This window comes from Mercenaria mercenaria, chromosome 14 (assembly GCF_021730395.1).
Source record: "Mercenaria mercenaria strain notata chromosome 14, MADL_Memer_1, whole genome shotgun sequence".
In the NCBI taxonomy this organism is placed as follows: Eukaryota; Metazoa; Mollusca; class Bivalvia; order Venerida; family Veneridae; genus Mercenaria; species Mercenaria mercenaria.
This window is the reverse complement of record NC_069374.1, coordinates 35227882-35251107: the sequence shown is the minus strand read 5'-3', so window position 1 is coordinate 35251107 and position 23226 is coordinate 35227882. Positions and strand designations below refer to the sequence as shown.

At 35.2% G+C, this 23226-nt stretch overlaps 2 protein-coding genes across 2 annotated transcripts; both read right to left on the bottom strand.

The window, feature by feature from the left end:
• Positions 1 to 7172: 7172 nt before the first annotated feature.
• LOC123527254 (uncharacterized) lies at positions 7173 to 11242 on the bottom strand. Its single transcript, XM_045306599.2, has 2 exons — positions 10757 to 11242; positions 7173 to 9092 (listed from the first exon to the last, which is right to left on the bottom strand). The coding sequence occupies exons 1-2, from the start codon at positions 11132 to 11134 to the stop codon at positions 8142 to 8144; spliced, it is 1329 nt and encodes a 442-aa protein (XP_045162534.2). The 5' UTR covers positions 11135 to 11242; the 3' UTR covers positions 7173 to 8141.
• A 1438-nt stretch (positions 11243 to 12680) lies between these two features.
• LOC123528165 (uncharacterized) lies at positions 12681 to 14995 on the bottom strand. Its single transcript, XM_045307904.2, has 2 exons — positions 14423 to 14995; positions 12681 to 14259 (listed from the first exon to the last, which is right to left on the bottom strand). The coding sequence occupies exons 1-2, from the start codon at positions 14807 to 14809 to the stop codon at positions 13336 to 13338; spliced, it is 1311 nt and encodes a 436-aa protein (XP_045163839.2). The 5' UTR covers positions 14810 to 14995; the 3' UTR covers positions 12681 to 13335.
• Between the last annotated feature and the right edge of the window lie 8231 nt (positions 14996 to 23226).

Sequence of the window (23226 nt, the reverse complement as noted above, 5' to 3'; positions counted from 1 at the left end):
ATTATAAAATTTAGCGGGATAAGGATTAATGTTCTCCACTATTTATGGTCAGTATTTTTTTTTTTTTTTTTTTTTGACATAGGTGGGTGGTAAGAATTACGGGTAAGAAGTAACTCATTTTGGTATTTTATTTCAATAAACAGTGCTACTAGTCCGTTTATTGATAAATCCTCTCTTATTTTTCGACCAATAATCATGACTCCATCTCCTAGTCTACCTATCTGATTACATGTGACAGGTCGTTCAAAACTGAAATCTTGAGACTGACATTGTCTATACAGTTTAATCAAGTTTCTGAAAAAACAAGGATATTGCCTTTGTTGCGCTTCAGTTTCAATAATGTCTAATTGAGGGCACAGACTTATAATATTAAGGTGCATTATACTTAGGCCAACATTTTTTAATTTTCTGGTTTACGGGAGCGCCGACCCTATTTTTTGACAAAACAAAATAAAAATAAAAGTCATTTTCAGTACTTTTATTTTCATTTTACCCGCCGACCGTCCGTAATTGCTGCTGCCAAAAATAAAAGTTTAACTGTATGGTAGAGGTTTTTAATCTAGATCAGTAGACGCATGAAAAATGGCGGCCTGCATAAAATGTAAATTGTGTGAAATTAATTGGAAAAATATACAAGTTTACAGACAATAATCTTTGGAATGAGTTGGCAGAGATAACAAGTGTTGTAAAGAAATTGGATCTGAGTAGAAATTACGGCACCTAAAGCCCAACATTAGGAATAATCACCTACGAAAAATGGCCTTCACTATCAGTACAGATGTTGAAAAATCTGGCGTATCACATGTACAAGATTTGTTGTCTGTATATTAATATGAAAAAGGCAAAGCCTCTGAACGAGCGTAGCTTAAACGACAAAGAAACTATTCACTGCTTAAAACAATTCCGAGAACCTATTCACTTGAAAAGAAACAAAAATTTAGTGTCATTATACCTGTAACAGCGAATATCATACGTTGCAAAATTTATGGAAAGCCGGTGTCACGGCGACGTCATTACCTGTTTGCGGCGTTCTTTTATGGCTTTATGCTTATTTATTACATTTTATCTCATTTTCTGGTCAATGCTTGATCTTTTAAAAGAAAATCATATTTTTTCTACCAACTGGAAATCTTTCTTGCATTATTTTTGAGTGATGGATACTATTCAGCAATCAAATGAAGTTCTGTATTCACTGCCAACAAAGCATTTCCTGTGAGCACCTGTCCTGTAGGGACACGCACTTCGTAAAATAAAAGCAAAATTGAAATTACTTCCATAACATAATTTTTTTTAAACTAAAGACACCTGATGAAGATAGAGATTGTAACTCAAATATAAAATAAAAAAAACAACAACAATTTTCCCGACTTTGACGGAAGTAGAACAAAATGGCGGCGCCCAGACGAGAGGAAAATCTTTCAGCTACATCACTTTGCCCCATTCGGCACACCTTTGTTATATTCGCCTACACATTGCCGTAAGGCGAGCTACGCTCGCTATAATTGGACAACGATCGAATTCATGTGGGACTGTCAGAAAAATACCACAATTGATAAAAAGGAAAGAAACCAAAGAAATGGCAAAATGGAAGAGCAAAAGTGAGTATCAACTTGCTAAACATATTTTTTTTTACTTTGAAGTCTTGAGGGTTAGAGAAGAAAAAATACTAATACCACAATTTTCAGTAGTTCTGTTCAAAACAAAGTGCAATTTCAATGTAAAATGACATGTCCCTGCAAATGCTTGACAATGATACATGTGATAAAAGATTCAAACTAGTCAAAATAATTGGACCGTCAGATTAACAGGCTGGGCACATCTCCCAATCGGGGTAAATTACCTCGTTCGGGGTACAACTAGAACAATAGAAAAGTACAAAAAAAAAAATATTTCTTTTTTCTTTAAAGTGCTAACATAAATATTTTTACTAAAACTTTATATCATCATTACAAATATGCCTATGTACCATTTTATCAATTTTGCATATGTTAAAAAATGGTGAAAATCTGAATTTTTTACAACAAAAATCTGTTAAAAAATTATTATATTGTCAACTGTTTATATCATACGAAGTTGACCCAAGAATATGAACATTAGCACTCCCTTAATAAAAAAGTTATCAAACATTTTGTACTTTTCTATTGTTCTTGTTTTACCCCGAACGAGGTAATTTACCCAGACTGGGAGATGTGCCCAGCCTGATTAACGGTTGTTTAATATTTGTGACAGACAATCTAATCCAGTGGAGATATTGGACATATATAAAAGATTATCTCAATATTTTCTATGATCAAGTTCTAGCCAGGTACTATAACTCAAAAGATAATTATCGATTATGAAACATGAAACTCCGAGCAATATATTGTCATGTTCACTTAATAAAGTATATCAACAAAATCTGTAAGAAGACCCTTTGAAAGTATGTTTGGGACAAACATTCAGACACTATGCCACATGTGCCTTTGACACTGAGGAACACATAATGACATATCCAGTAATAAATGTTTTTTTTTTGGGACTCATAACGTATTAATTCCAAGTCCCATCTCAGTGAAGGGTCTTATAAATCTCTGATAATGTTGTCTGAACATCGGCCGATAAGGTTGTCATTTTGTACACATTTTAGCTGAACCAAAATTCAGATTGTTTTGGCTTGTCATACAATATAGGTGGCACTGACAGTCAGCAAAATATAAAACAATATTCAAGCCACTGAACCTTAACCAAAGCAATTTAATTTTAAAGCCAGTGTTACTGAGTGTGCATAATATTTATCAATTCATAATTTTTCATTTCTAGTATGACGATGCCTGTCTTTTAAGACTCCATCTCCAGCCAATCAATATGCATATATGCAGGATGCAGACCTAAAGTAGTCATTGCATATACCCGTTTTAAAACAGTTTTTATTCATGTTTAAATAATAAACATTATGCAGTGGTCTTATGATATGATAATGTCAACTGTGATATATGTATATTTAATAATGAAAAATGTTTCCACAAGTCTATTTTTACTTCAAAATAGATACATACAAAAACACAAATAGTGCATATCCTTGGTGACTTTGAAAATGGCATTATTCATACAAGCTACACATAAAGAAAACAACAGTATACTGAGATGATGAGATATAAACCAGTTCAGAATAGGTCATTTTTGAGTGTGTATGCAATTTAAAGGTCCATTACTAAGGGAAAGTGAGTTGGCAATTTTTTTCATAGCCAGTGCATAGACTTCTGCAAGACACTAAATAATGAAGATTGGCAGGTCAAAATTTACAGAAGGTCTTTGGAACTCGAAGAAATGTATGTGTATTATGTTGAAATTTCAATGAATCGACAGAATGGCCCCCAGGTCTTTTTAACTTTCTTCATACTTCAAAGAAAAATAATTGTACATATACTGCGATTTATTTCGAATTCCTACATACCAACTTTCATTTCCCAATAAAATGAAATAGTTTCTGTGCTTTTTAAAAGAAATTAAAATGTTCACTTTCCTTAGTATTGGACTTTTAAGCTTGCAAGCTTTCGTTTTCTGTGGTTTACAAAAAATAAAAAAATTGTATCCTTTTGGATGTTTTATTTTTATTTATTTGGTCGACTGCTCAAAATTGGGACTTTTATTTTTATTTTTATTTGTGCCCCCGACCCTAATTTTTTGAAAAATCTCCCGTAAACCAGAAAATAAAAAAATGTTGGCCTTAACCTTGTACTGAACAGTTTGTTGAATCTGTTGACAGAAGCTTGTGTATTAGAGATGTTAACGGGACATGGATTGTGATGAATGCCTCCTAACAAGCATATTAAATCATGTAGTTCATGCCATAAAATAACCTGAGGTATGGGTTGATTGTATCAAATAATACTTAAGATTACGTTTAGAGTTAAGAAGTTCAGCATCGATGTAAATTAGGTCGGTAGAATCAGGCAACGTTGTCAGGAGCCGCACCAAACTCACTCGGTATGAAGGGACGTATCAAGATAATTATGTAGTCACGTGCATAATGAATACTGGAAGAACAAGGTCGCGCGCATGCGCAGTATAAATAAAAAGAATGATGAAAGCAGCATTATTCTAGAAAGAGACGTGATAATAATTCAAAAGTTGAAATGTTTACAGTGAAAAACTAGTTATAGCAGAAAATTTGCATCGCAGTAGTAGAAGAAGAAACGTTTGATTACTTCGGAATTTCCGAAGAAAAGAGCAAAATGTATTTACCGAAAATTACCTTGTGGATTTTGAGAAATATATCACAAATCATATGGTTAATAACTATAAAAGAAATTCAGCAAAATAAAAGGAAAAGAGATTTTTTTGTCGACGATCTGCAAGCTGTCATATTTACAATACGGATTCATAGGAATATGGTTACAAATAAATCACGGCGATGCATATTATTATCAGTATGTAAATAACAATGATTCAGTAATTAATGTAAGAGACATCACTACGTATCTGTGGGACATTTAACTCTACATTTATTAGTCCCCTTTAACTCAGAAATGTTTTACAAATACAACAGTATATTGCAAATAATTGCAAGTATTTTGTAAGATGTATAATATATAAATCACACGCGGCCGACTGTTGTCAAAAAAGCACTGAGACCTAAGATTCCCAATGCGGTGTTGAGATGATCTCGAAATTTTCGTACCCTATGCTAAAGTTACTTTTGTGTGAAGTTCGCATCTACGTTCTTAGATGTATCAAAACAAGACCTAGTGAAAAAAATATTCCCCGTGCATTACCATCACTAGTATCACTGGTGTTGTGTTTTAACTATGAAACAAACACGTAGACTGCAATTCATGGAGACTTCTCGGACACGAGTAGCTCTCGGACATCCCTGACGCAAAATAAAAATTATAAATTTACTGTTACTTCTTCTTCTTCCAATTTGACTTCATGCCTAAAAATGCGTATACTCAACGTGTTACGCTTGCTTTAATTGTCCCATTGTAAGATGATAATTTATTATTAAAACACGACCTCACATGAATTCATGTATAGATATATCGGTACCGAAGTTCGACACTATTTTAATTGCTAATCAATGATGTTACTTTGATTCAGTGTTGTTATATTTTCTGGTCGTTTGGGATCATGGAGTCCATTCAACATATGTGTAATAGAGTTCCGCTTAAGCCGGTGCTAGGGGGGCGTGAGAGGTGTTGAACATTTCATTACCTCTCATGAACAGACTCAATCAAACCGAGTCTGCTATTATTTTTCTTGGTTGCATTCTTTGCTTCCAAAGGATCTTTTTACAGATTTTATTACTAAATGTCAGCTAACTATTACGTGTTAATTACTTGCATAATATCTTTAATTGAGGAATGGACTTACTCTGTATCAAGTGAGAATCGGGTTTTGTGCGCCTGTCCGCCAGGTAATGAAACTTTGAACTGTCAGCTGTGTCAAACTTCCTTTATACATCACGTGACCGAATTAAACTAGGATCACTCGACCGCACCGCTAAAAAGACAGTGTTCGTCTGCTTGTTTGTCCGATCGTCTGCCTGTTCGTTCGTTCGTCTGTCTGTTAGTCCGTTCGCCCGTCTGTTCTTCTGTCCTACGTTTTACAGAGATATAAAATATGCAAAAAGACTTCTTAAGTCTTTTGAAGTATTTAGAGAACTGGCGATGGAAGAGCAGATCTCCGGACACGTGCGGACAACGGACACAATGGTATTTGGTTCATATTCTCTATAGAACCCTGTATGTTCAATGTGAAATGAAAATCGAATCAGTATAACGTCGAATTTTCAAATGCTGATGAAGAACTTTTTATCTACGACCATACGTAGCAGTAAAGAAAACGTTTGATAGCATATTATGTTCATGATCACATGTTCTAAACTTCAAGCTTGTCGAAAACAGTATTAGAAAATATATAGCCTTTTTAAGTAACATTGTTTCTAGATTTTAACACGTATGACAAATGTTACATCTGCGAAACCTTATACGTAACCTTAATTAGCATACTTCCTTTCGGAATAACTTAAGATGAAACCTTAAAGTCAATACAAGCTGACACCAGGAACCAGTTTAAGCCAACACAGAACTTGAGACAATTCCTATTGTTAATAAATGCGTCTGACGTGTACATATTTTATACATTAAGTATTTTAATGTCATGAAGACACCTGTTTAGGACATTTTGGGATTTCGCAATGCATGGGAGATAACCCTAATACGTCTGCTTTGCTTTCCTGCGTTGTGTTATCTCGCTCAATCTGATTAAACGTAGATTATACCTTGCAAACATTACATCAGAACAACTCGCTTGCTGTTGACAAAGTGCGCCAAATTCACTCCTAAATGTGAAAAATCCTCATCAAATGTATTAAACATGGCTAAATATAAAAACTACCTGAACTGAATGTCCTTTTATGGCGTTCCATTCTGACCATAGCGTTTTATAATCTACGGCGGTGCTTGAAACAGCGATGATAACAGTCGAAAATAATTTAAATTACAGTCAACATGTGCCAGCAAGACTGTTTTAAGTGCCATGCCGAAATATATGTGTAGCACGAACGTTCGCACGTGCACATGAAGTGCCAACGTTTACACATCTGAGTTAAGGGATTATTCACTTTTAATTTCAATAAACATTGTACACCTGCAGGTATATATCTAAGTTTATCGCACGAGACGTCATTTAATCGTATTTAATCAGATTTTGATCAAGTAATGGGTTATGTCGAAAGTTTAACAATGATCATTTACACTTATTTGTGTTCACTGACTGTTTAGTATGTGTTAGATTTTCACTGGGTCTATTATTAAAACTTGATTTTACTGTGCTGGTTGCACAACCGGGATACAGTTATTTCAGCATATGTATATATTTAAAAAACATACTTCGCTTCAGTATTCATATGAATATAAGAGCTATTGTATAATATTTGTCAATTATTTACATTGACAAATATATCTTCAGCGGAAATTCATTGGAAATGCAAGTTTAAAGGAATGCTATTATCTCCCTTTACTAAACTTGGTTGTCCCTTTACCTAACTTGGTTGCGCAACCAGGATAGTACTGGAAATATATGAATTCCGAAGACCTACAGTTTTAAAACTTCTCTTTTGGTTCAGATAGTTGAATAGCCCAATTCTATCAAATGCAAATATAAAATTTAAAATTATATTGAAATCAAAATGCAGTAGACCACTTTTTAATACATTTGTTTGTATAATAAGGGAGTAATTACAAAATTTCATAAAAATGATAAACATACATTTCTAATAGGGATCTAACTCTATGAATTTTTTACCTTTTTGCTTAAATAAATCTCTAACTGGATTTTCAAAAAATGAAAAATATCATAAAACTTTGCTCAAATGTGGCTGACGAGAGTGGGATCAGACACTACGAAGATGAAAGTCGAAATGACGATGAAAAAAATCGATGGTGAAAGTAGTGAAAGTCAAGATTACGACGGCGAAAGTCAAAATAACGATGATGAAAAGACGGCGTCACGACGGTGAAATCTGGGAGTTAGACTGCGTTTCCATCATCGTGGTTTCGTACTGTTGTTTCAAGTCTTCGCCTTTCTGATTTCCACTTCCACCATGATCATAGTTTGTGATTTCGACTTTCCATGTATGCGACGTAAAAGCCTAGACGGTCAAACAGGAACACAGTACATTTTCCAAAATTTTCATACGGACTTCCGCTTTTTTGTAGATGTTTCTTATTTTAGAAAATATGATGACCAGGCTCTGGATGTGTTTTCTTTTAAAAACATGCTACCACCACAGTATTTTCTTTCGACAACAGATAAAAATGTAATTATGTTAGGCCAGCTTGGAGACACATGTTTGCGACTTGTAAATTAGAAGCTTGTTTTACGTTCAATATAATAAAACAGATATTAAACATACAGGCATATTAATTTTACATTCTGTATACATAAAACTAAGGAAGGGTTTGTAACTTTAAATTACTAAAAGTTGATGTTACTTGACCAAATAGCAAAATTCCTACATATGTAAAACTGCTATGCCGATCTTAACAAATAGGTTCATACCACTTTTCAACTATACATGCACAAGCGTTTGTTATTTGAACGGGGTACAAACTTGATATGTTATTTACATATATCTCCGATTAAAGGCGAAGTTCCTATCATTTAAAAGTTACATATCGGTCTGATCGTATGTGAGCTGGTTTATGAGATAAAAACATGGATTGAACTGTTACATCAAAATCTGACACAGGATTAGTGGCGACATCAAATATTGTTTCGTTTTCTCGACTAAAAAGTTTGATTTTTGGAATTTCAACACACGTACGTGAAAGCAAATAAGGAGGGACATCAAGTTCTTCTATTGCCGTTGTGTATTTCCCGTTGATAGCTTTATATTTTTTCATTGCATCCATCATATCAAACAGTGATTTGTAAATATGCCATTTCCCAAACCTGAATTTCTTATCGTTCATATTTTTCTTAAACTGAACAAGACCCCAGCGGTCTTGTAAATGTAAATTTATGGCATAACATGGACCCCAAGACCACCAGGCAGGCTTTGATTTTGGAACTTTCTTGTACTTGCCATCCACGACAGTCAGGTTTTGTTCCGACCTTCCGAACTGTAAAAACCAAACCTCATTTTCACTTGGCACTGGTTGCACACGCTGTGAATTTTTCGCTAGATTTGCAAACGAAAATGACATCTCAACACCCCAGTATTTGTCTTCGTCACCTGGCGTATTTATCGTTCCTTCTGCATGAACTTCTTTTTTAGCGTCCGGATGCCATTCTTTAGATCTTATAGTGATATTTGGGGCATCCCATGGTGATTTGTATAACATTTGGTCCATCATCGTACCCAGTACGTTAATTTGAATCTGTTTGTAATTGAACATGGAGCCATCTACATCCATTAGAAGTTCAAAACCATTCTCTTTCCATATTGGCGAGTCATGTGCATCAAGTGTTGCCCAAAGATTCTTCTCCTCGATATATGCACCGACATACATTCTGTCATTGTCCCATCGCATTTTGAATTTTGTGTTTAAGTAAGGTTTAGGGTATACAGTACTGCGCATGTCTACAAAATCTTCACTCCATGGAACCTGTTTTTTAACAATACAAAAGTAGAAATCTATATGCCGAATACTGTGAAACTAAATGATCAGAATAAATGTTTAGTAATGACTGAATTATAATTTCGTGTATCAGTAACTGCTATTCTTTTACTTTGGGAAATATTGCATTCAGGAATCTGTTTGATTAGAGGTAAAGTATAAATGGTGACGTCTACTCTGTAGTTATTTCACACGTTGTTGATCTGCAATTTTAACATGTTCAAAACACACCTTTAACAATTTCAAATATTTAACATTGATATATCAAGTTATTCCAGATCTGAATGCAACTTCTGATAATAATTTCAGTAAACAACTTAAAGGTCCAATACTAAGGAAAGTGAACATTTTAATTTCTTTTAAAAAGCACAGAAACTATTCCATTTTTTTGGAAAATGAAAGTTGGTATGTAGAAATTCGAAATAAATCGCAGTATATGTACAATTATTTTTCTATGAAGTATGAAGAAAGTTAAAAAGACCTGGGGGGTCATTCTGTCGATTCATTGAAATTTCAACATAATACACATACATTTCTTTGAGTTCCAAAGACCTTCTGTAAATTTTGACCTGCCAATCTTCATTATTTAGTGTCTTGCAGAAGTCTATGCACTGGCTATGAAAAAAATTGCCAACTCACTTTCCCTTAGTAATGGACCTTTAACCTTTCTATTCATATTTATAACCTTTCCGTATGTGAAAAAACAAGAAGTTTCATATTTCCACCATTACAATTTTAAGTGACAAAGACCTTTATACTCATTGTTCGTTGCCATTGATACAATCGTGTTGAAAGTTTTCGTTCAGGTAACTGCACCTGCTTTACATATGTTCTTTAGAGTATATTTTATATGATTATTCATAGCATTTCCCTTTTCAAACTTGCACGGCAATTATTGTGTGACATTTCCATGTGGAGGTTTCGACATTATCTTGCAAAAACAAAATTATGATAGTCATCGAAAAAGATATTCTTCCAGTTTTAAATACGTCGAATATAGCCTAGTCCGATTTTGCAGATATAAGCTTATTTAAGAAGTTACAAGCATTTTGTTAGTATTTGGTCCAACATACTTTTTTAACATATTTTGGGTATGCTGAAGCCAAAAATATATGTTGGCCATCTTGCAAATGCCTCTGAAAGTGTTAAAAATGGGGGCAAAAATGGCTACTGTTTTTTACCAAAAAAAAGTTCCATCTTTATTACTTTATAATACAAATCTTTATCTTTAGATATGTTTCAACAAATTATTTTATGTTATTAATACAATTGAGTAAATATTTATCAATAAAATATATCACGAGTTAAAAATGTGAACTTTACGGGGTTCAAAAGGGGGAATTTGAAGATAATTTTAAAAAAAAATATCCAGCATCATTTATAGAATAGAAAAATGTGACTAAGTATTAGATTGAAATTTTCCGCTGGAATTTTAATGTCAAAAGAAAATGATATATTTGATGAAATGGTTTTGCAGTTTTAAAATATAAGAAATAGTAATTCTTAAGAAATAATTAATAATAAATAGTAATAATTTAAGAAATAGCGTCGATGATGTTTGCAGTGAACATTGCGTTTGTATCGATTTTGACAAGAAAAAAATATCGTGAATTTGACTACGCACAACATTTTCAAGCATTTATATTATTTACCTCATTCCAGGCCTCGTCATCTAGTTTTCCGTCTATTTTGATGGATTTGTTATTTAAATGGTAAGCGATGTAATTTCTTGGCAGCCCGAAGTCCCAACAGTCCACTGGGGATTTTAGACAAATATTCTTCTCGCTATGCCGCTCAACGTACCGGTCGAGGAACAGCTTCCCAGACGGTGTGTCTATCGTCACGTCACTGCACGAAGACTTTATTGCTTCAGCGACGCTTTGTTCAGGCGTTACAACAGTGGTTGAACTAGATCCTCGGCCGGAAAAATAGCCAATTATAATTCCGATTATAAAAAGGACAACCGTTACTACTACACAAACGATGACAATTTTTCTGGTTTTAACATCCACTATAAAATAACCTGCCATTTTGAAAATCCTTCTTTATGTAATACAAATTGACCTTGGATAAAACTGCAATCTAATGTTCACTGAAGCGCCATGTATTCATGTCACTTACAATGAAGATGTATAACTTGATGGTTACCGTAGCAATTCATCGTTTGCTCTTTTTTTGTTGTTTTTTTTTTTTTTTTTTTTTTTTTTTTTTTTTTGTTTACCCTGTATCAAATATGCATTTACAGGGGCATAGCTGGACGACAGTCGGAGTGCCAGTCTGCTAGGGTGTTGTGAGATTAAACTCACCATGGGTTCTTTCTGGTCTTTTCCACATATCACGGACTGAATAATAAACAGACTATAGAAATGCGGTAAAAGACGTTAATACTGGAGATACGTGATGAGGAAATCATCGATCTAGCTTATGCAAGGCGATATCACGTAACTTGTGTCGGTAAGTTACTATACTTGTATTCTGTACTAGGCATTTATAATTGCTGTTCATTAACGCTGCGCACAGTCACACATTATGGTAGAACCAGTTGAACAGATGGCTTCCTCGCGGGACGAAAGTAAAAATGAGATCATTTAGTGAATGTATGATGGACAACCGAATGGTACTGGTTCTACTAAATAGTCTCGCTATATAAACGTAATATTTAACGTTTATGTATCAAACCAGGTGAACGGACGAATGAGAAGCAAAACATCAAATCCATTCTTATACTTACAGAATGCATAAAACTAATTGTAATTGTTTAGAATAGTCCTACTGTCGTTTATTTTTCACCAGTGTTTTGTCTTAACTGTTCTTGCTTTAATCTGTATTATCATTGTGTGATCTATTTAACGCAATATTGGTTCGTTGTGAGGAGACTCGTCGTCCATAAATTTCAAAATCTTCTTTTACGCTGATGTAATAATTGAGGTAGCTAATTTGGTCATATATCATTCGCAAATAAAAAGAAATATATATTTTGATTTTTTTACGAATTTGCATCTCTGTATCTTCTGTCGTCATAATCGTTACAAAAAGTACAAAACTGAAACATTTATCGGCATAAAACCGATACTTTACGCGTCATGCAACCATTGCTCGTGTTATCTATTATACCCCTTTTGCATGAAACGTTGCGCAGATACGCTGGTGATACAACGCTCGCTTCACTTATCGTATTGTATTAATTCACATGCTTAATTAGCATGGCGGTAGTAAACATCACGTATTAAACGTAATTTCCCACCAACCGTTTTTAAGGCTAAGATAAAGCAATTTGCTTCTCTGGTAAAATATTAAGTATGCATGTGATTTCATATTTGATATAACATGAGAGTTTGAGGGGAAAGAACAGGTAGTACATTTTTATTTTTATTTCTATTATATAGAATTTGCTGTTGAACATTTTCGCTATTCATGAGAATTGAAAGTGTGAGGTTACATGATCATTATGTAAATGAAATTTCAAAAGAGCAGAACTTATGCTCCAACCAGCAACAGCGCCAATTACCGATTCTATCAATATTGACGCTAAACAAATAGTAAATCTGTCAGTAGTTAACAACAAACAGACAGACAGATAGACATAATATTATATTTTCGTAAACTGTACAGTTTTTGTCATACAATATAAACATATACATTCAAATATTGTCATGTGATTTTATACAAATAACGTAAAGAGTAAGCACTTGAAAAAACTGTACAAAATATTACATTTTAACGATTATGAAGTATCTGTTACAAGGTATTCCCTACCTAAACGAAATATATATGGAATAAGACTTCTTCTGTGGTGTTTAAGTCTGCAATTGCGTAAGAAATTGTTTTTATTTTATGAAAGCTTGATGATTTCATTAACGGTCTTTTAGTGCCTTGTGGCGGCCGTAAAATGTCAGCTTTTTCCTTGCCTTGGTGATATAATTATTTCTGGTCCTTTGAAATTATGGAACCAATTCATTTAACATTCATATTCCAGTTTTCAGTCCAGCTGTTGTCGGTATTAATGCGGGAGATGGACATAAACGTTTTACACATTTATTCATTCATTTCCTCCCGTGAACAGAGATGTCTTTTATTTGATTTTTTTAACTTGGTTAGATTACCAGAACAGCATTATTATCGATTTCAATGCTGGTCCTAAACTTATTATTTAATTTTTTGAAATAGGTTTTGGATGAACATGTTTTAATAATAGCTTTATGTTTTGCCGAAGCGGAAAAAGGCTCAAGAATTACAGAAATGACACATACCTATCAGACCGGATAAATGCAGCTGTGTTAGTTAAAAGCATCGACTTAATAGTGATATTGAAGTTAGCATCAGCTTTGTTTTTCGAAATGTCGATTTTGGGTATGTCTACGCACGTGCGAGTAAGGAGATATGGAGGGACATCTAGTTCTTCAATTTCATCTGTATAAAACCCATTTATAGCTTTATACTGTTTCATAGCATTTAACATTTCGAAGAGGGCTTTGTAAATATGCCATCTCTCAAATCTAAAGATTTTATCCGTCCTTGACTTTTTAAACTGAACAAGTCCCCAACGATCTTGCAGATGTCCATGAAGTGTATAGCATGGCTGCCATGCCCACCAAAATTCAGTACCGTTTGGGTCCTTTTCATACTGGCCTTTTTCATTTATAAGCAGGTTTTGCTGTGGTCTAGCAAACTCTGCGAACCAAACCTCATTTTCAGTGGGATGTGGTTGAGAACGTCGTGAGTTTTCTGCCAGCTTCCTAAACGGCAGAGACAGTTCAAAGGACCAGTATTTATCTTTGTCTAATGGCGAGTTAATCGTTCCTTCATAATAAACTGCCCTTTTTGCACCTGAATCCCATCTCATGTTGTGGACTTTCTTCCCTTCAGCGTCCCAGTATGATTTGTACATTAACAAATCCATCATGGCGCCTCGAACATTTATTTCTATTTGTTTGTAATTAAACATTGAACCATCTACATCAAGTAGAATATCAAAACCATTTTCTGTCCATATTTTGGAATCATGAGATGTGAATGTGGCCCAAAGATCTTTATCTTGCAAAAAGGCCCCGATGTACAGCCGATCGTTGCTCCACCTCATTTTAAACTTCGTGACGTAGTACGGGTGTGCGTAGGCTTTACTGCGCAGGTCAACAAAGGTTTCACTCCACGGAACCTTTGATGAAAGAAAAAATATAAATTAGCTCTTATCACATTTACATTAAAAAGAATTATCGACGTGATGTTAAGTGTTCAATCTAAAGTGGCATAAAGACTCAATAGGTTAATCTTCGTGACAATAGCATAGGGAAATAAACAAAGTTGGAACTACGACGTACCTCTGTCCAAGCCTTCTCGTCTAATTTTCCATCCATTATGATCATGTTCTCATTCAAATGGTACGCGATATAATTTCTCGGTAGCCCATTGTCCCAGCAGGCATTCGAACTTGTTAAACATCTGTACTTTCCATTGTTGGTTTCAAAGTACCGCTGCTTGTACAGTCTTGTCGTATTAGTTCGTGGCATAGAGTCGATGCATGCTCTTCTAACCGCCCCGCTAAAAGCTTTCTTCGGATAGTGATTACTTTTTGACGTTTGTCCACTTGCTGCGGCGTAACCGATTGCAATTCCTAGCGCAAACGCCGCGAGAATGATTACGGTACAAATTGCAATAGTTTTCCGAGTTTTCACATCTACAATAAAATATCCAAATGGCCCCGTCATTTCTTTTGCTGGTGAATAATTTACCACTATATACTCTTAAACTAACCTTTCATAAAACAGCTAAAATTTCGTTAATTACGCATTTATCTTGAAGTTTGCAAATAACCTCTTACAGTATAAAGTCCTACAAATGTAGTTTTACGTCTATAACTTAAGTAATTAATTTGCATTAAAACATTAATGGTTATTTATCAACAACATCAAAATATAATTTTGTCAAAGGTATCTAAAGAGAGCGGTGGCCTATTGGTTAAAGTGTCTACCAATTAACCCGGTAATCGTGGGCTCGTGGCTTGACTTAGGCAGAGTAATGGGACTTTAAAATGTGTAAATTGCATTATGAAAAGTTTTGTGTGATGTTTCAATCAAGTGCAAAAAAAACGGTTGAAGGAAATATTCTGGAACATTTTCCAATAGGATAGGGGAATAATTTAGAAAGAGTTGTTGAACCTGAAATGTAATTTTGTCTCATTTCTGAAAAAGTGTCTTTTAAGTTTCAAAATCATCATATCTATATCTTTGTCTCTGTTCAAAAGTCGGGACGGGACAGGTCAGAGTTGAACGGGACATGACGGGTTAAAGTGGTTCCTTTTATAGTCTTCACGTAGATAATAGAAGGGAGATGTAATTAAGTACAAAATTAATATAACAAAGTTTTTTGCTATCAAAAGACTGATATTCAAATTGGAAACATGCTCAACACCATTAATCATTGGAAAGACAAATCTTTCACACCCTTAGCTCAGTATTTGAAACGTAGGTTCACAACATTTTGAGAGTCTTAATAACTTTCCAAATATAGCTTTTTATGTGGCAGTATGTGTATTATTGTCCGCAAGTGTTGACCTGGCACTCATTAATCTTCGCCAATATTTTCGGGCGTTTTCGTTTAGTGTCCTGAAAGTACCTACATTACTAAAATAACATGTAAAGTTAATCGATGACATGGTGGCGTAGAAGTAAGGTGTCTGACTTCCACGCACGTTACCACGGGTTCGAAATCACTTACTGAATAGATTTTTTTTAATTTAATATTATATAAATATCATATGGCAACGTGTGTGACATTGATATTGTCAACCCGAGGGCAGAATGTCACCCGAGGCGAAAGCCGAGTGGTGACATTCTGTTTCGAGGGTTGACAATATCAATGTCACACACGCTGCCATATGATATTTATTTTATTATACCGAACAAAATTAAGTACATAAAAAAGTAAAAAAAAAGTTTTTAATTCATTTAATTCAACTGTTTTAACTTTTGTCTGAATCGTCTGTTTACACATTAAACAGTGACGTCACTACTATATGTGTACAAGGGAGGCAATCATTTCATGATTTGGCTGAAAACATTGAAGCAGTTATTTGCCCTTATATGACATTCAAAATATCAGCGCGGTCACATGACCTGACAGTCACTTTCGCTCGGTCACGTGGCAAAAAGTTTGAAAATGTGTTTGATAGTGATAATATCTCTTTTATGGGTAATGGGATTTTATCATTGTAGACAAAAGTGAGGTATAATAAATTGTAATGTTATCGTTTACATTATTTTATGCATCGTATTTCATGAATTTTAATTGTTTTCTCGTAATAAATGACCCATAAATGATCAAATGAGTAGTAAGTCTGCATATCAAATTTGGGAGAAAAAAATTGGTCAGACATAGGACTCGAACCCACAATCCTAATATTGGCAGGTAAACGCTTTGTCCGCATAGCTACCTGCACATGTGCCAGTATATCAATTAAGAACGATATATATAACATTTAGTTAAATCGCTATTTATGTTCGGACACGAAAATTAATTTACGGAAATATACGGAATATCCACGAGTGCCAGGTCAATACTTACGGACAATACTATATCATCGAATAATAAACGCTTGTAAATAAACAAAAAGTGGTTTACAGTGTTAACTAAATTAAACTACCTGTGCAAGCCCTGTATGGAGAGCTCAGATATACGGATCACGGGGTCGTGAGTATGTTCTCCGTGACGATTTAATAAAAGGTCACAATAAGGTAAATAGTTTTTCCTATATATTCTATATAAAACTGACCTTTTTTAAAGAGCTACCAAACATAGCTAGACCCATTTCAGAGAACAAATCCTTACCTCATTTTAAAGAGTTATGATAAAGCTGATATAAAATGAAGAGAAAAGTAGGGGTCATGTATCTTCTAAGAGAGATTTCTATGATCACATTTGCTTACTGTAAACTGACATCAAAATCACACTGCTGTGACCTGGAAGTACTACTCATACTAAAATTGAGCTTGACTTCACCAAATACAACCTGCTCTCCCATTTTTCCTACCAATATGTCAAAAATACATCCACAATGAAATTTAATCAGAAACTAGCTTCAATTTAGACCTCTGTTGCCATGCCAAGTGAAAAATTAGTGTTCAAATACCTGGCAGCCATTACGCGACTAGACCAGATGGCTCCCACGCTGGTTCCTTTAGTTTAGTTAGGTCAAATGACATAGTGTCTGAAATCATTCGTCCTCCACCTCTGATTCATGTGGGGAAGTTTGCAGTCACTTGCTGAGAAAAGGTTTGTACTGGTACAAAATCCAGGAACACTGGATAGGTTAACTGCCCACCGTTACATAACTGAAATACTGTTGCAAAAACGACGTTAAACCCAAAACAAAAACAAAATTAAACTACCCGTAATGTAATTTGAAAGGACTAAAGCTATTTAGGTATTGTGTGTGTATTTAAGCTTATTTATAGCCGCCAAGGTAGCCCAAATGAACGACTGTTTTAAAAGGCTGTCAGTATTTTATTTGTGGGATAGAACAAAATCAAGAATACACTCTAAATAGAGAAGATACCCTTATTCTTTGGCATGCAAAGTATAAGGCAACCATTCCCGGGATTCGCACACGAGGGCTAGTAACTTTAGTAAGTGCAGCGGGGGCTCGAACTCACGACCTCATGTTTCGTACTACTGCGTCTGCTAAAACAAATTGACCAGCTATCAGTGTTATTTATTTTAATTGACACATCTACATAAAATAACACGATCAGCGCCCATGATATATTTGTCTTGGTCGATTTATGATAAAAAAGACGCACCGAACGTGTAATTATGCGCATGTGAAATGAACAATACATGCACAGAAAACAAAAACACCATAAACAACATGTTTGTAACACAGAGTTGTTACGCGTAATTATGTAAAACATGGACAGAACATGATTTGATAGATAATAAACATGATTGTCATCATAAAATAATAACAACTGAAGATAGTGGTTGTTGCTACGACAAAATGACAAGTTTATTTTGTCACATTAAAGCGGGCACACCAAGTGACATCGTGTAACGATGTTTAGAGCAGCTGTGAGAACATATTACATTAATAGCAGATTTTCAAATCTTTTAGTGAATTCTGTACGTATGGTTTCGTTTGTGGAAGGCTTCATGGTATGTGTTTTTTTAGTCGATCAGATCATGATTAAATGCTGCAGATATTCACTTTGAAAAGGCAAACCCCGTATGGAATATGTGCATAGCGTCTTTCCCGATGGAGACGGCTTAAAGATTGAAAACCAAGAGTAACAAAGTTTAAAATTTAATGTTAATGTGTTTAATTAACTTCCAAATCATACAGCGCTATTATATGTAAGACATGTCTATTTCTACCTGAGGAGCTATTTGCTTCAAGAATCTCGAACATTCATAAATATTTTAATAGAAGGGAAACAACAGTTGCAAAAATTAGCGTCGCAAGGTGTGGTATATTTGTCTCCTTTGATAGATCATGTATTAAGCAAGTTATACACAAAAAAAGAAAATTATCTGTTTATTCATTTAAAAGAATCTATCCTCACATTTGCGGGTAAAACCTGATTATTTACCTGATTCCTAGGAATGATGTATTTCTGTGTCAAATTGTATTGAAATACTGAATTACTTCTAAACACAACAAAATAGTAAAATGTCTTTCTTGTATTTTTCATGTTTTGATGGAAAACAAATATTTAGGAAAGTTATGGGACTATAAGGTCATCGTAGCCCTAAGTCGCTCACCTGACTATGACTATTTGACCTTGAACAATTTGAAGGTGGACCTAAAATGATTCTGCATACCAGGTTTAATGGTAATCAATCCATGGATTCATTTTAGCTCTAATAGCCCCCAGAATACAACGATGCTTCAGACCAAGTTTGATAAAGATCTATGAAGCGGTTCATAAGAAGAAGCGGTTTAAAGATTTTCCTCTTCTTTTTTTTTCTTTTTGTTTTTGCTACAGACTAATTTGATAAAGATCCATTGAGCGGTTCATGAGAAGTCGTTTGAAGTTATTAATTGGTGTTGCTCTACCGGCCCCTAAAAGGGACCAAGTGCTCCCATTTGAACAAACTTGAGAAAGGACCTTGAAATGATCATTGCTGAAGACCGTTGGCTCTACCGACAGACCGAAATACTGACAGACCGACCAACATGACTATGCAAAGCAAGATTCTTCCGCTCCTTTGAAAAGGTAGTGGGGTGGGCATAAGGGTCATCCACACTTTAAACCAAATCATCGGTTTTGGCTCTGAAAGTGCTTCTGAAGTTACTATGTAAAAATAGCTTCCAATGTTCAGATCCCTGTGACCTTGACCATTGACCGTTAAAACAAAAAGGATCATCTTATTTGTAAGCCCAGTCATTGTACGAGGTTTGAATGTTCTGGGTCAAGCGGGTCAGATTATTATAAGATTATTTCACTGATTGTAGTTTCAGATGGTAAAATCCGGTTTGAGGGTAACTTTTTAGGCAGTTACAAGGCGATGCCGAGTTGCTGCTTAAACAGTTACCAGTGAGCCGGATATTTCCATTTGCACCTACATCTAGCTATAGAATATTTTTCTTGCATGCCATATTCAACAACTAACAGTAAAAATAAAATCAAACAAATGACTTTCTTCTAGGATCTTTTTCTCACAGAGGCGTATTAAAAAAAGCGCGGGAACCATACGTCCGTAAACAAGGAGTAATTCCTGACATTACAAAAGACAAAAGCAACGTAATATTTCCAGTTTTGTTTTATCGTGCCGGTGTTTTTGCAAATTAACACTTTTTGCTTAGTTTTACATAAACGTAAAAAAATACAGCACGAATCTACTACATAAATGTATTTCGTTATACGTCATCTACAGCACGAGAGTCATTTTATATCGCCGGGTATAAGATGGATATTTCCAGCATCGGTGAAAACACCGGAAATCCCTATACAAGAAGACTGTGACGTGTATAGGAAAAATACTTTATTCTTGTCTCACTGAGATTGAATGTCGCGAGCAAACACCAGACCACTGTCAGAAAAGTCAATGTCACATTTTGCTGTGGGGTCTGGACAAGAGTTATGTCAAATCAAAATCTTTTCTGAGAAGTTACTCCAAAACTCGAAGACAAACCGTTTTGTTTCCTTAATTGTATGGCTAGAGTCATGCAAAACCTGGGCTGTAAAGTCAAACGGGGCGTCGTTTTACAGTACGACGTTTGGCGAAACGACGTCTAGCGGGGAGAATTTCGCCGGGGCGACGTTCGGCGGGCCGACATTCAGTGGGGCGACGTTCGGCGAGCCGACGTTTGTCGAAGCAAAGTTCTGCGGGGCGACTCTTGTTGCGACGACACAGCGACGTTCGGCGGGTTGCCATGCTGAAGACTCATTTTATTTGTTACGTGCTTTCTTTCTTTTTTTCAGATATTCATTTCTGAAACAGAACTGAAGCTTGGCACAATAGTAATACCATTAAAAGAACCTCCAGATCGTACGAGAACAAAAAAAAAGAAAATGTTATATAATAGACATTGTTTGCTATATTTCTTATGAAGGCTTTGAAACTTAGTTAATGACAGATTGTATGTTATGGAAACACGTAAGAAATACTTTGTTTCTACCATTTATCCATTCAGATTATTGAAAAGCGTTTGTAAAGGGGTACCGGAGGTAAACTGCCTTAATTAAAATGTTGAGTACGTATTTCTCCGTGTTGTATTGTTCAAGAATGCATGAAATATTTGTTGCAGCGGCGGTCCGGGTTCGATTCCCGACTTGGGCATGTTCTTTTTCACGATATGACATTTTAAGATTGTTTAGAAACAAAACCTCATGTTCTAATGTTCGTAATAAGACCAAGCATGATCAGTTTTAGCCAAAATCTGGAGATCAGTGTCTTTAAAGTTGTTATTCCTATTACTAAAGTATTAGCGCAATTAATGTGATCTATGTTTGGCAGAACTTGGTCACGGCTTCATATAAATGAGATATACAACTACTATTGAATTGACTTGGGTTGACTTGAATATACTTGAAACAAAGAAATTTCCTATTACACATGGTTAAGATTTACCAATTACTTAGGCCGACCTAACCGCCATATATCAAGAATTTGGCCGTTATGAACATGTTCATTAACCACAGGTGCTTGAAGCTCTATCAACGAAATATATGTGCCGGTTAGATCTCTTGAAGTGATCGTAGATCTCTGAAAGAGATCCAGGTTGGCAACTTTGCGCCTCGATTCGATTTTTTAAACGGCGATTTTGAAGGCAAATGACACTGGACTTTTGTCCATGATACACCATTCCAAAGAGAAAAAATAACTTATTTACGTACTTATATGTCTAGGACTCATTTCATGTATAGAATACACATTTTGCATATAAAGTACATAAAATGGTCTGGTATTCGGCCATTCCGTATCCAACTTCCGGTCAGTCGGAGAGAATGTATCGCTTAGCAACAGATTAAGAATCTTTCATCCCAAAATGTCTACGAACATGGACGAGCAATTGTTCAACTCGTAAAAACTGGACATATCTCATTTATACAGGTCGTTGTGGAACAGAAAGAACATTTTTGCTACCCCTGGTTTGAAACATACAGGAATTTGAAAGTGTAAACTGTACAGTACCTGACACATTTTAGAAGCTGAATGTCCGATTTCCGAAGTTAACACGAATATGTTTTTCACGAAATCTCTAATAACATAGTTATTTCCAAAGTCCATTTATCACATTTTATTGCAACTGACATTATAAACATGGCTGCAACTATTTCCAAGTACTATGTATGTGACGTCATTTGTTATCTACGTCAGTAATGAAATGAAACCATTGAGGCCCGTCAAGTGTTTATTATTCAGTTTTGTGTATCGTGTGGAAGAAAGTTGATGCTCTGGAAATTATCGTTACTCAGACCGCTGGAATGCATAGCACTGAATTACTTCTTGGATAAATCAACAAGAAATTAGAAAACTTTTTAAATAATTGGAGAGCATAATTATGTAAATGTCATGGTGAAAAATATATAACAGCGACTCAGGCGCGTAGCTTGTACCTTTTTCATACTACACAGGCGTGGTAAAGAGGGTATAGGTGTATTGTCTTTGCATGAAGATCACTTTTCCCTAAAATTAGTCGAATTTTTCCATGCTCGCAAAAATAATTTAAACAGCCGTACAAAATCGTATGTTAATAAATGAATGGTACCGATTTCATTATCCGATGCCGACGAAAATTATCGTCATGAGTGACATCATCCATATCAAGGACATATCTGACTCAGGTAGATTCTATTTCAATATATTTGCGAAGCACTAGCCGATTCGGAAACCTGTTTTCTTCAAGAAAACATGTAAAAAAAACAAAACAAAGAAAAATATCAAACAGGGAGTGCCACGCACCAAAAGCGCAGTCTCCTCAAAACGAACCCCCCAGCACGCAAACGCGTGCACCGCACACACACTCAAAGCTTACACATCAGGACAAAACGAACAACACACACACACACACCCACCCACCCAAAGCCAACACATAAGGACAAGACGAACAATAAGCATACACACACGCGCGCACACAAAGTCAACACACAAGGACAAAACGAACAAACAAAGGAACACAGTGGGGCACCGCCTTGGAACGGTCAGTGGCAAAAACACCACTGGGAAGCTTAAACCGGTTTATGGTGCGCACCCAACCTCACTCTTACCCCCACCATGTTCCAAAGACACGGGACAGTGTAAATAAAAGTAATTCCCTCCAGGTGAATCTCTAACACACGTAATGGAAACAAAAAGGCATGGCATGTAAAACACAGAAATGCTCGTGTATAAATATATAAAAAGCAAACCTTTAGAACCAAAAACGTATGTACTCAATGCCTTTTCAGAAGACAGAGCAACAAGAGAAACACCCTTAAGGGCCCGACGGAACAGGCCAGAACACAGATATCAAAACAGTTCAGTCCTGGTAGGATTTAAAAACTGCTTATCATAGAGTAAAAGTCGCTAAGAAAACCCACATCATAATATTCCCAACAGACATTCTCATTTATAATTATGGGAAGTCACTAATGTCGCACACAATCATATTTACTGCAGTATTACGCAGAAGTTTTATGTGCTA